The sequence below is a fragment of the Prenolepis imparis genome, unplaced genomic scaffold (assembly GCF_030444845.1).
Source record: "Prenolepis imparis isolate NDT839.2.m4 unplaced genomic scaffold, iyPreImpa1.0 SCAF_11, whole genome shotgun sequence".
NCBI lineage: Eukaryota > Metazoa > Arthropoda > Insecta > Hymenoptera > Formicidae > Prenolepis > Prenolepis imparis.
In genome coordinates this window covers 13172406-13186876 of record NW_028141169.1, presented here as the reverse complement: position 1 = coordinate 13186876, position 14471 = coordinate 13172406, and the positions used below count along the sequence as shown (strand labels likewise).

Below are 14471 nucleotides of genomic sequence, written 5' to 3'. Positions count from 1 at the left end.
ATTGCCTATCTAACTGTTGGGGGGGGGGGGCAAATAAAGTCGCTAAGAGAGGCGGGGGCAATGCCCCCTCCCCTGGTTATGGGCCTGTCCAAATTCATTTTAAATTTATTTGAAAGTCATAGATGACATTTTTTGAAAAAATGTTTGATACAAAGAGTTTCATCTTTTTTTGCATAGAATCTGAATCTGTAATAATAAAATTTAAGTTCCATTTTAAAAAAATCACTTTCGGTCTTAATCACTCATTTCTGGCCGGAACTGGAGGTTGAAAATATTACGATTCGATAAAGCATAGCCGATTTATAAAACGGATATTTTTTTTAATTTCAAAATAACCACTTCCCTAAACAATATTGTATATAGCTCGATAATCCGAGGGTGATTTTTATCCTTAGAACACTTTATAGGCCAAAATAGAAAAGACGGATCAGATGTTTCTCGAAGTACTACATGTGTGCAAAGTTTCAAAAAAATCGACGAGTGGGTAGTGTTACTTGTAAGTATCTTTATATGACAACATTTTTTAAATAAAAAATACTCGCGTAAAATACTTAAAAAAAATATATTTAAGAAAAAAGTGTTTGTCATACAACTGTAATATTTTACAGTTATAATTTTAATTTTATTCAATGTAATAATTAACATGAAAAATTATACGTATCTTATTATAATAGCTTCTTATATGGTATATGTTTAATATAATCTTAATTCTGATAATTATTCTGATATTGTTGTCTTGGTCTCGCAGATAGCAGCGTCATGCGGATAATGTCTTGCCAGCATTTTATTTGGTACGTAATGCGTGCCTTTGAATTTACAAAAATAGCGACCTATTTCGCTATTATCGATCCATTTTGGCGTTGTTAAAGTTATACGGTCTGAAATACGGTCTGAAAAAATTGTGATAACAATGATAAACAAAATAATATATAAAATAAGATAATAAGTAAAATAATAATAAATTGTAAAACTAATAATAAATAGAAATTAATTTAAAAAGGGGAATTTAAAATAAATCAAGATAAAATAAAATATTATTTTATATCGTGTACAATGACAGTTCGTAAAATGAATAAATATAGTTTTAAATAAAGACACGCGTCAAATGATATTCATATACCTTCGCCAATGTAACACAATTCATCTCTTTCCGTAAGAATTATGTAATGGGTTTGTTGCCTAGTATTATAAAAATTACAGTGCCTAAAATACATTTGTGTGTTTATATTATACTTCCAAAAACTATCTATAAACCACATATTTTCTTTATCTCCGTTTCGATGCCATCCGACTATCACTCCGGCACAATTTGTTAATTGACATCTTACGATCATACCAACCGCAAATTTCACGCCTTCTGGTCTTGTATTAAACTGCTCTATTCTTTTAACATAAAAGTTAGACTGAAAAGTATAAAATCAGATTTGGATTAATCTTTCTTGTCAAGTAATTTCAAAATATGTAGATTTTTATAACAAGTTAAAATACAGCTAGTTAATTAAAAAGATAAATTATAATTCGTATATAATTGTACATGTAATCAGAAAGAAATCTTATATAGAGATTATTTTTTATTAATATTTTATTTTAATACACAGCATGTGTATAGTGCTAACAAATCCTACGTCTTACCGTGTTTCTATTATTATTTGAAATAACCTGATAAGGTGCGTCAGGTATTTGTGGAAATATATATAGATATTTAATAACTTCCCACAGCTGAAAAAAAGGATTGAACATAAGCAAAAAATAGATGTGAACAGAGCTCTGATTACAAATGAAAAAATAAGAGACTGTATAATTCTTTTTACCTATATATACCTCAAAATAATTGAGGAATAAAAAATTGTTTAAAAAATAGGCTAATCTTAAACAACTTTAAAAAATAAATAATTTAATTTAAAAAAAAATTTTTTTATTTGAAATCTCTACTTTTGAAAACAGTCACAGCTATGTTTTACACTTTCTTCAATTCTAGCATTTTTTACACGCAGAAAATTATGAATTAATAAAAATGGAAAATTTTCTTCTCATTTTGTGGACGTGTCGCATGTACAAAAAAGATTTGAAAAAATTGATTCTTTTTTGCGTTAAAATCTGAAGTTGTAAAACCTTTACTGAAAATTTAAATTTTTTTCCTATCAAGTTATCGAGGATTGAGGAGAAAATGATCAATTTTTAAAACAAAGTTATAATTGTTTAAAATTTGCCTATTTTTAGACAATTTTTTATAAAAAAGCTTTATAAAGCGTATTTCATGATTTATGCCAAAATTACAAGTACATTAATTAGTGATAAAAATCATATATCAATAATAGTCAACCTTTGCAGCTTCTATTTTATAGGGTTTAAAAACATTTTAAAAATCTCCAGTCATCAATTAGTGATAATTGATTCACATGCGAAAATTTTTCAGAAATTATGTTCAGATATCTTACATTTTCTGAACTCTTCGTGGCACTGTGAACAATATGAACATTATACTACATATATATGTGTGTATATAATAAAAGAAATGCCGAAAATTTCAAATATTTCAAAATATAATTATTATATCTACTATTTTGGTTTCTTAAATATATTTATTGTACCTATCAAAAATTATTTATTATACCTACTGTTTTGGTTTCCAAAATATATTAACGAGAGGTCTTGTTTGTATTTCCAGTCTAGTTTGCATTTGTATTATTAAATCGCAACGTAGACCAAGTCTTCTGGCCACGCTCTCATATATTATTAATAAAATTATTTCTTGGCCACATCTATATTTTAAGACCTGTACCAGATATTACAATACAGAAACTAAAATTAGAGCGAGAATATTTCTAATATGTAACAAATATATGGCCATGCTCACAGCATAAAATAAGCTGTAATTATAACATGTTATAATCTGTCTACAATAACTTACAATATCTATACACATGTTTATCACATTTCTGTTCTCCAATCTGCATGGTTGGAAGTTTAATTCGTCAAATATATATTTCTCGAGTGTATCCATAATCTGGGTTCCTTCCACTTCGTTCCAATGATTATCGTCAATATTATTGTTTTTCCAATAGGAAAAAATTTCAGCGGATGTCGAGAATATCGAATGATCGGGATGTTTTTCTCTGAGGCAATTCAATACTTCTAGAGCGATATTATCCAGCGATGCTTTTACACACGAGTAAAATACATTCTTTTCGGGTTGTACCGCTTGTGCCATAAGAGTAGCAATTCGTTCCAAAAGCTCGTCAGGATATCTATTCAACTTCTTTTTCATCGAATGTTGCTTCATGTAGTGAAAAAGTTTTTGATTGCAATATCTTTCAGTTAGATCGCAACCAATTCTTCTGAAAAATTTACATATTTTAACTGGTCAATAAATATATTAGTCTATGAAATTAATATTATTATAATATATAATATATATTGAGAATCTTACTGTGGAGATTGTGTAAGCAAGTAATTAATCTCATCAATGAAGAAACAGTATTTTATGAAATTTTCAGGTTCATTAATTATCTTATCAATGTTATATCTTAAATGTTGTTGTTGATCTAAATGAAATACGTCTTCAAATAGTATTAAATTATCGATTGATTCATTGTTATAATAATGTTTATGAATGATTTGAGACACATAATTCCGTAATTCCCTCGCATAATTTATGCCTGTTTCTATAAAGTCTAAGATTTTTTCATTATTTTGTTCGTTCTCTTCAGAATCCTTGTCATGTTCCTTATACTGCTCCTCATAAACTTTCTTCGCAAAAGGCCATCTGAAAATGAAATAGAAAATATTTTAATAAACTGTTGAAAATCATACTAAACAATGTTATTGCATAAGTAATACATTTTCAGAGCAATACAATTTTTCAAATTTAACATAATATATTACATAATTTGAGACACATAATCCCATAATTTCATCGCACAATTTATGCCTATTTCTACAAAGTCTAACAATAAGTTTTTCTCATCCTTTTGTTCGTTCTCTTCAGAGTCTTTTTTTTCATTTTCCTTATACTGTTCCTCATAAACTTTCTTCGCAGAAGGCCATCTGAAAATAACATAATAGAAAATATTTTAATAAACTGTTGAAAAGTATACTAAACAATGTTATTGCATAAATAATACATTTTTAGAGTAATAAATTTTTTAAATTTAATGTGATATATTACATAATATTAAAAAATATAGTTAAATTATAAATATTTTTGTTTTAATACAGAGAATTTAAAATATATAATATATCTTTAATTTTAAATTGTAATGAAATATTTTAAACAATAAATATACAATATGGAGAAAATTATATTAACATTATAGCCTTTATTATGTAACTATAATATATTATTTAATTTTTTATTCTATATTTGTAACACAGATATAGTTATCAATTAAATTAATAAAATAATTTTAAAAAATAATTACATTTACAAAATATAAATAGTACAATAATTAAATGAAATATTTAAATTAATAAAATAATAGTGCAAAATTACTAATTTATATAATATATATTATCCTTTTTTATTATAATAATATATTGTAAGACTTCCTATTCCTTCGTATTCTTAACTCAGGCCCGAATGTGATAAAATTTAACTTGCATGTGGCAGTTACTAAATGTAATTGAATGACACATATACAAATAGAATGTGCGGAACCGTCTAGTTACCACAATATTCAAATTTTAATTATCTGATTAAATAAACAATTTTTAATATTTCTATTTAAAAAAAGATTAAAATTTTTTTAAAGATTTAAATTTTTAATTTTTAAAACTTTTCTTATACTGCATATCATAAAATTTCTTTGCAGAAAGCGAAGCATCTGAAATTGAAATAGACAATATTTTAATAAGCTTTTTAAAATCACATTAAACAGTGCTATTGCATCAATCATTTTTAGAGCAATCCATTTTTTAAATTGTACCTACATACTTAAAGAATTTGTCAAAATATCAATATTTTAATGTAAAAAATATAAAATATATAATATTTAGTTTTAAATTATAATTAAATTTTACACTAACAATAAGAATATATAATAGCAAATATACAGTGGGCAAAGCTGTATTTAATTTATAATCTTATACAATTGTATTATTTATTTATATTCTGTATTTACCAAACAGTATAGTTTAACAAATTAATTAATTAAATAATTAAATAATTAAATTAATAAAATAAAAATAATTAAAACATTCAAGAATATAATTAAATTAATAAAATAAAAATGCAAAATTAATCATTTTTAATATATTATTTTTTTATTATTTTATTATATTTTATTATATTACATGATATATATTATGTTTATATTACATAATATTATAATTTTTTTTCTATATTATGAAAATGGATAGGAAAATTGAATAATAAAAAGGCCAAGGCGTAGAAACGAGGGTGCAAGCAGTTGATTTCAAAAAAATTTCAATTATTAAAGAAAACAAATTTTATTAAATTAAATTGTGTTGAATAAATTGAACAATTGAAAGAAATGTTTTAAAGATACCTGCTTTCTCTTTATTTTCTCTATATGTTTTCCTACTTTTTTTATTGATTATTATAAATTATATTGATTATAGATTTTTTGTCTGTTTTATTACGTTATTTATTTTTAATATTTTTTATTTATTTTATTTTAGTAAAATATATTTTTTGCATAAATAATAGATTCTGCGATTAATGCAAAAAGATGACGAACAAAAAGATGAATTGAACCTGTGAAAAAATATTCTTTCCCAACTCTCGACATATTTAGCTGTTGAATGTAATTGCTTCCACACGCATCTAAAGTTATTAATATCCTCAATGCTGACATCATTGTAACCAAGAATGATTTCTATCACCTCGTCTGGTAAGCACTTTATCGTTGCCATTACGAAAATAATCAATATAAAAAAAACACAAGTTTGATTATTATAATATATATTATAATAATCAAACTATTTGCGTAATTAATTCACTGCTTTTGAAAGCACATCAATCTATTGCGAAATACTATTCTTATGTCTCCATCGATTGCAGAGAGCACATGTGCGTATTTTAGGTGTACTTTATAGACGTTCTTCATCCATCAACATATAGTCCTGAATAAAGCATGGAGCATAGAACCGAAATCATGTTACATTTTTAGTCCAAAAAACTATAAGAAATAACTAGTCTCGTTCCGGTGTTCGAGAAAAGGTCATTTTTTATTAAACAGTATTATTAAAGATTATATTGATTATATAGATTTTTTGATCTGTTTGTTCTATTACATAATATTTTTGATATTTTTTATTTATATTATTTTAGTAAAATACATTTTTTGCATAAGTAATAGATAAGTATATATGTTGTTAATGAAAAATATTACAAAAAATGGATGAACAAAAAAATTACCTTTGAGAAAATATTCTTTCCCAGTACTCATCGTCGACATGCTTGTCTGTTGAATGAAGTTGCTTCCATACGAATCTAAAATTAAAGATATCCTCACTGCTGATATCAATGTAGCCAAAAATGATCTCTATTACGTCGTCAGGTAAGCACATTATCGTAGCCATTACAAAAATAAATCAATAAAAAACACAAGAAAATAATATAAATTATAATAATCGCACAATAATAACTATTCGCGTAATTAATTCCTTGCTTTTAAAAGCGCACCAATTTACTACGAAACTGTTCTTATATGACTATCGATTGCAAAGAACACAAGTGCGTGTATTTTATGTACAGACATGTTACCTACACTCTGTTCACCCTTAGTGTGAAATTCTTACCTGAAAACCTAAAGGTCTTTCTACTCTAAAATTTTCGCGTCACGTGTCATGCACACAAAAGAAAAAAGAAACTCTCTCAGGGATAAAGAACACATTTTCCATTCAACATATGCACTTTTAAGACAGAAGAAATAGAAGGTTACAGAAATATACTACTATAAAAGTGAATAGTTTACGAGAAATATTTTATACTTTAGTTTAACATAATTTTATATAAAATATAAAATCTCTTTATATAATCTATATCTCATAAAATATTAATTTTTCGTCGATCTTACCTCAATACTTTGCACAAAATAATAATAGGAATCAATTGCTGCAAAGAAAACACATAGTTGTTCTTAAGAAAAAGTAATTTGCAACTAGTAGCTATACATATACTTTTTCTTAAAAACAACTAGTATGTGTTTTCTTTGCATCAATTGATTCCTCTCTTGATGATTGATAGATAGAATTTTAAAAAAATAGAAAAGTAAATAATTTTATTGATCATCGATTCTCGATTGTATAATTGATTATCGAAAATCGCGTTTTTTTTAATAATAATATTTAATATCATTGATTTTTTCGATATTGCTCATCTTTAAAGCTTGCGCAATATTAAAAATTTTAAGAGAATTTTAAAGAGAAGAGAAGAGAAATTTTTTAAACAAAATATACACTCACCCGCAAAAAATCTTTAGCCCAAGTTTTTAACTTGAATAGCAATAACTCAGCAAAATATCACTATTTGTATTGATGATTATTATTAAATTGTATTCAGATTAAACAAAGCTTAAATTAAAGCCTAAACATTTCTCTTAACAACCCCGAAAAAACCGAAATTGAATTACAAAAAAATATTTTACAAAATGGTGGAAGATAAACTGAAAAATAGGGGGAAATGGCTTTTTTAATTATTTTCTAACAAATCTATATTTTAAACATTTTTATTTCTACGATCTTTTTTGATACAGTTATACCGTTTTGAAAAACATATATGTTACAAAATGGATCTAATCTTGCAAAATCTGCAATTCGGAAACAAATTATCGTGGAAAACTTTTTCAAAAAGGAAATTAAAATGTAAACTTTAAATCTTGAAACTTTTTTGCCGATAATAAACAAAGAAATTTGCCAATAATAAACATTTGTTTGAACAAAATAAGAATTTCTCTCATTAGAACGGACCTTAGGGTCATTCCACAATAATTCAAATGCCCCGTTACTAGTTGACGGTTGCGGATTGACCAATCAGAGCAAAGTAACTTGTCAGCTGATTGGTCCGCAACTGTCAACTGGGAACGGAGCATTTGCAACCTATTGTGGAATGACTCTTATGAAAGGCTTGTGTGCAACGGCCTTTATGATCAAGAATTTATTTCTCAACGTTGGTGACCCTGAAACCGAAGTTCCATTGTCACAGCACAGAATCTCCAGTCTACATCATCAATTCCATTATCAATTCGGAATCTGCCTGTCACTCCGGCATTGTCAATCTTTGATAAGAATTGGTAAGTCTCGAGATGTATATTAATGTATATAAAAATAATATAATATATATAAAAATTTTGTAACGATACATACATTTGTATATATATTTGTCATTATATATGTATATACATATATGCTAGATCGTACCGTTCCTTAAATCATATATACCTCTACTGTATTTCTTAAACAGAGTTAAAATATTTTAAGTTGTTAACGCTGTTGTATCTCATTTGAATGCCGCAATGTTTGTTTCCTTCTATAGCGATCTGTTGATGAGTGACGTTCATACATTTATTTTGTGTGATTTTCATGTAATATTCGACACCTCTTGCCTAAGCTATCACATTAAGAAAGATAAGCAATTAAGCTTATTATTAAAGCATTTTTTCATCTTATTTAATTCTGTATTTGAAGCGTTAAAAAATCGGCCCCAAAATGTTTTCATTATTTTTTTATTCACTTTGATAAAGCAATGGAAGTTCGGTAAAACGTAAGGCTAACCTTTTCCTATATCGTACTGGTACGATTTACTAAATTTATATTTTTAGACATTAGTTTTTTTTTCTTTATATTTACATGGACAATGGAAGAAAATATTATCAAATTTTAGAATTCTTTTTTTTATTGAGATACTACTTATTTATATATTTTTGTATAATACAAAAAATATTTTTGTTAAATTTTTAAAAAGAATTTATGATTATAAATATGACATTCTTATAGATATGTTTTGTTGCAGACTGTGAACTTTTGTAGAAAATAAAACTTTATTTTTGTTACAATTTTTTAATTTTATTGTTAGAGGTACGATTTAAAACTCCTGGGTACAATTTAACAAATTAGTATTATAAATCGTACCAAATGCTACTTTTTTTAATTTTTAATTTACGGTATAAAACAATGATAAATTTGTGTTAATGTTTAACGTATATATCGTTGAGAACCATAGTTTCATGTGAATAAAATAAATTTAAAAATGTCATTTTTTTGATAGTTTTATTGCAATTTTATATTTTATATTTTATATTTATCTTAGGGAGTACGATTTAGCACATTTTTCCCCTATATATTTTTTTCCTTTACTTTTACAGGTAACAATATAATGTCTGCCACAAATATAAAAACGCTCGCCCTTGAGAACGTGTTGAAATTTTTGAAATCGTTCGACACCGTATTAACCGATTGTGACGGTGAGTGTGAAAATTTTGCGCGAATGCGAATTCTATGATGATAGTTCTTGCAGATATCTTTTTCAGGAGTGCTATGGATGCATATGACACCTCTGCTGAATTCGCCGGATGTTATAAATCTGTTTCGCAAACTCGGCAAGCGAATCTTTTACATCACCAATAACAGTACGAAGACGCGCGATGATTTGGTGGAAAAATGCAGAGCACTGAAATTCCAGGCAAACAAGGAAGATATTTTATGCACTGCCAATCTGTCGGCTTGCTACCTTCAAAGTCTAGGCTTTTGCAAGAAGACCTACGTTATAGGTTCCGAAGGTAAATCTCGTGTTTTTGAATGAATCATCTGTGTTATAAAATATATTCCACGCAATCATTAAATAATTTATTTTTATACAGCAATTGCAAAAGAATTGGAGCAAGTTGGTATCTCGTATTGTGGAATAGGACCGGATACGATTAATCAGAATAGTTCATATTCTGTTTTCAAGAAAGATCCAGAAGTAGCTGCAGTTATAGTTGGTTTCGATGAATATTTCAGCTATCCTAAAATGGTAAAAGCAGCCACCTATTTAAATGATGCCAGTGTACATTTTATCGGTACCAATACGGATGAGAGATTTCCAGTTTCAAGTGATGTTGTTATACCTGGTAGGTATCAAGATATTTTATACATATGTACACAATGTATATACACTCGTCAAAAAAATTATCGCAACACGTAATTAATATCAAAATTTAGCATAAATTTAAATAAGCGTAAAATTGTCGTATTTCAAACATTTTTTTTTTGTTTTAAAGGGTAAAGTCTCTACTTTAAGGAACTTTCGTTCGATTTTGATTTTATTCTCTCCCCCTTTCTCCATCCCTTTAAAAGGAGAAACGTGTTTTTTTTTCAAAAAATTGCATAGTTTGATGTGTTCTACGGAGTGTACTAAATTTTTTTCGCAAATATCATCATAACTATCGTAAAATATGGACTTTTCTCTACAAATTTAAAAAAAAATTGAATACCGTACGATTTTTTTTCGCGAAGTTACAGCATATCAAAGTTACCAATGCATTTTTGCCTATATATTTAATTACCGCCAACATTAGCATTACCCGATGGGCACTACGGGGAAGTTGCTGGTCGGATTTTGCCCATCGGGTGTGTGTGTGTGTGTGTGTGTGTGTGTGTGTGTGTGTGTGTGTGTGTGTGTGTGTGTGTGTGTGTGTGTGTTGGGGCAGGGATATATGTGTTCGTATTTAAAATTGTATATTTCTGCCTCGTCTTCGGATGACCTCTTGCAGGCGCTCACGCATATTAATGCAGGCTCTAATTGTGGCTTGCAGAATTTCGAAACATATTCGATGTAGGGCTGCTTCCAATTGCTGGAAATTGGTTGGTAGTCTTTCAAAATCATGCAGCCATCTTCCCATAAAAGGTCATCCAAAGACGAGACAGAAATACACAATTTTAAATACGAACATATATCCCTGCCCCAACACACACACACACACACACGCACGATGGGCAAAATCCGACCAGCAACTTCCCCGTAGTGCCCATCGGATAATGCTAATGTTGGCGGTAATTGAATACATAGGCAAAAATGCATAGGTAACTTTGATATGCTGTAACTTCGCGAAAAAAAATCGTACGGTATTCAATTTTTTTTTTAATTTGTAGAAAAAAGTCCATATTTTACGATAGTTATAATGGTATTTGCGAAAAAAATTTAGTACACTCCGTAGAACTCGTCAAACTATGCAATTTTTTGAAAAAAAAACACGTCCCTCCTTTTAAAGGATTGGAGAAAGGGGGAGAGAATAAAATCAAAATCGAACGAAAGTTCCTTAAAGTAGAGATTTACCCTTTAAAACAAAAACAAAATTTTTGAAATACGACAATTTTTCGCGGAGATACGCTTATTTGAATTTATGCTAAATTTTGATATTAATTACGTGTTGCGATAATTTTTTTGATGAGTATACATACAACGGAATTAATATATTTATATACATGGAGCATTCCATGTCAAGTGAGCCATTTTTATTATTGCAAAAAAGCAATTTTTAACAGCTAAATTTTATCCTTAGCATACCTACACTAAAACCTAGGAATTGCAAAATGAGGTGCCATTTTTAAACCGTAAAAGATAACATTCTGTAACTTTTAGGTTTTAGTGTAGAGATGTTAAGGATAAAATTTAGCTGTTAAAAATGAAAAAAAGTCGTTTTTTTGCAATAAAGATGGCTCACTTGACATGAATGCTCCATATATATAATATTCGTAATATATATTTCAATACATATTTCCATTAAACACACACATCTATAATTTCTCAATGCAGGTACAGGTAGTCTAGTTAAATGCATAGAAAGCTGCTCGGAAAGAAAAGCGGTAATTATGGGCAAACCAGATCAATATATGGCTAAGATGTTGATGGAACGATCTAATATTGATCCCAAACGCACTTTAATGATTGGAGATCGCTGTAACACTGATATACTTTTTGGAACTCGTTGCGGTTTTATAACTCTATTAGTCCTGACGGGAGTCACCGCTTTGTCGGACGTTGAAAGGTGGAAGCAATCCAAACAACAAGAAGAACGGGATCTTGTACCCAATTATTATATAGATTCACTGGGCGATTTATTATCATACTTAAAGAAATTGGAATCTGAAATATCTTAACTCTGTGAGATTTAGCCAAAGAAAAGAAAAAAAAAGTATGTGCTTTAAAACATATTAGTCAAAGCCAAATAATAATATAATTTTTAGAAAGACTTTACTTGTACATATATAATACACATATAATATATTTGTATATACATAAAGACGAAATATATGCACACATTAATATGGTATTACGAGATATTTTATACTTAAATTTAACATAATTTTACATAAACTATAAAATATCTCGTAAAATATTTATTTTTTGGCGATCTTACCTGAATACTTTTATGCATAAAATAATGAAAGGAATTAATTGGTGTAAAGAAATTACCTAATAGGTGAGACAAAACATTCTAGATATTTATATCAATTATATTACTTAGTATTAAGAATATATTACTTAGGGCCGGTTGTTCCAATTTCTTGATAAAACCCGACAGATGCTTTTTTTTTTTTTTTTTATTTATTAGAACAAAGACAAAGATGCTATCTGTCGGGTAAAATTTACCAAGAAGTTGGAACAACCAGCTCTTCTGTATAAAAAAGATGTTAAGTAATATTATAAATCAAAAGATATATATAGTACATAAATCATATATGTGTATATATACATATATAAATCTTATGTACTTCATTTCGATTTATTTTCAGAGAAAATATTTGTATCTTACGGGAATGAACAACAATTAATAAAATGCGATTATTAAAATGAAAGTAAGCGGGAAATATTTGCATATTTTAAGTGGAGGCGTGAAGCAAACACAAGTAAATCTTTCAGTTTTAATTTTCCAACCCCATATTTATTTTGGCAATATGTGCCTTTTATATGAAAAAGTACACCTTTTTTTCTCGAGAAGAATGACATATGTTTCGGATGAGATTATAAGGGATAATGCGTGAACGAGAAAGAGAAAAAGGAAAGCAAGTTGGCAGGATGTATGCAAAAAAGATTGTGATAATATAATATATTATTCAAATATATGTATGATAATGATAAACTTAATGGTAAATAGATAGATAGATAGATAGCGAAAGAGAGATACAGATTTGTAATCTTTACTTTATAGATTTATAAAACTCATAACAATGAAATATATATTCAACGCGTTATATCATTATGATATACAAGAAGCACGATACGTGTATTCATGTTATGTGTTTATGTTTATTTTTTTTTTTTTTTAGTGCATGTGTGTGTGTGTATATATCTTATCCTTTCTAAGTTTATCAGAGTCTTCCGATTCTCTTCCTAATTTCTGCGGAGAAGAGAGAAAGAGAGAGATAGAGATGCCTATATCTTACATAGACACATCAAAATATTGATTTCAAAGAGTTTGAGTCGTAAAATTTTTAACAGCTAATCGTTAAACGGCTTCGATGCGTAAGTATTAATAGCAAGACAGCGTAACATTCATCGCCAACATACGCTAACGATCATAATAAATGGGTAATATATTAAGAGACCCGTATCTTTTCATATTGATATACAATAATCGGCAAGAACCTTCGTTAATCGCCCTAAGTATATATTACACATTCTCTTCATTTTCATATTTTTTTTTTTTTTAAGGCTCCTGGGTGCTCACCGCGGCCATATTGGAATCGTGACGTCAGAGGCGAGAAATAACACGTTGAGATTTCTTAGATGCCATTTCTAAATAAAAACATATTTGCATAAAATAACACTTAAGATCTCTTTGATACACTTCTAAAAAACCCCGAAAACTATCCTTTTCCCTTTATAATCAATCAACATCTGTAAAATGATCGAGATATCAGACTTTGACATGCGGAATGACTGCGCATGTGCAAAGACCAGACGGACTGGGCTTCATAATATTACATTTTACAGCTGTTGATTGATTATAAAGGGAAAAGGATAGTTTCCGGGGTTTTTAAGAGTGTGCTAAAGCCATCTGAAGTGCTGTTTCATCGAAATATTTTTTTATTTCGAAATGGCATCTAAGAAATTTTAGCGTGTGTTTTCTCGCCTCTGACGTCACGATTCCGACATGGTCGACAAGGTACCAGGAGCCTTAATTTCGATATATACTGAAATTTCCGAAAATTTGTAAATCACAGCTTATAGTCATTATATAGTCATTATATATGTCGAAACGATATAACGCATTTAAGATATACGCTTTAATTTACGATTAAGGAGATCCGATGATAAATATAAATAATTTAATTTCTTATACATCCTTTTTCGAATCACATATATATATATATATATATATATATATATCATACATTTTTCGCGGACTAGGAGAGTTTTACGCGATAATAAACGTTGTTTAACATAATGATCTTGTTGGATGCGTTCACACGTACATGTGTAAGGGGGAAAAATATCGAGAGAGGGCTTTTCAGGATCCTTGATC

General features: G+C 28.1%; 2 protein-coding genes across 4 annotated transcripts; one reads left to right on the top strand and one right to left on the bottom strand.

Annotated features, from left to right (window-relative positions):
• Positions 1–11: 11 nt before the first annotated feature.
• On the bottom strand, positions 12–6704 carry LOC145943011 (uncharacterized). 2 transcript variants are annotated; one of them, XM_083050185.1, is made up of 9 exons: positions 6380–6704; positions 3886–4047; positions 3431–3766; positions 2912–3338; positions 2619–2776; positions 2324–2460; positions 1633–1719; positions 1121–1403; positions 12–890 (listed from the first exon to the last, which is right to left on the bottom strand). In XM_083050185.1, the coding sequence occupies exons 1-6, from the start codon at positions 6541–6543 to the stop codon at positions 2349–2351; spliced, it is 1359 nt and encodes a 452-aa protein (XP_082906311.1). In that variant the 5' UTR covers positions 6544–6704; the 3' UTR covers positions 12–890; positions 1121–1403; positions 1633–1719; positions 2324–2348. The 2 variants fall into 2 exon arrangements, with proteins under 2 accessions (XP_082906311.1, XP_082906312.1); XM_083050186.1 differs by having other exon boundaries at positions 12–878.
• Positions 6705–8112: 1408 nt separating this feature from the next.
• On the top strand, positions 8113–12450 carry LOC145943197 (glycerol-3-phosphate phosphatase). 2 transcript variants are annotated; one of them, XM_083050680.1, is made up of 5 exons: positions 8113–8255; positions 9327–9425; positions 9492–9740; positions 9822–10073; positions 11759–12450. In XM_083050680.1, the coding sequence occupies exons 2-5, from the start codon at positions 9338–9340 to the stop codon at positions 12100–12102; spliced, it is 933 nt and encodes a 310-aa protein (XP_082906806.1). In that variant the 5' UTR covers positions 8113–8255; positions 9327–9337; the 3' UTR covers positions 12103–12450. The 2 variants fall into 2 exon arrangements, with proteins under 2 accessions (XP_082906806.1, XP_082906807.1); XM_083050681.1 differs by having other exon boundaries at positions 8216–8255; positions 9479–9740.
• Positions 12451–14471: the final 2021 nt, after the last annotated feature.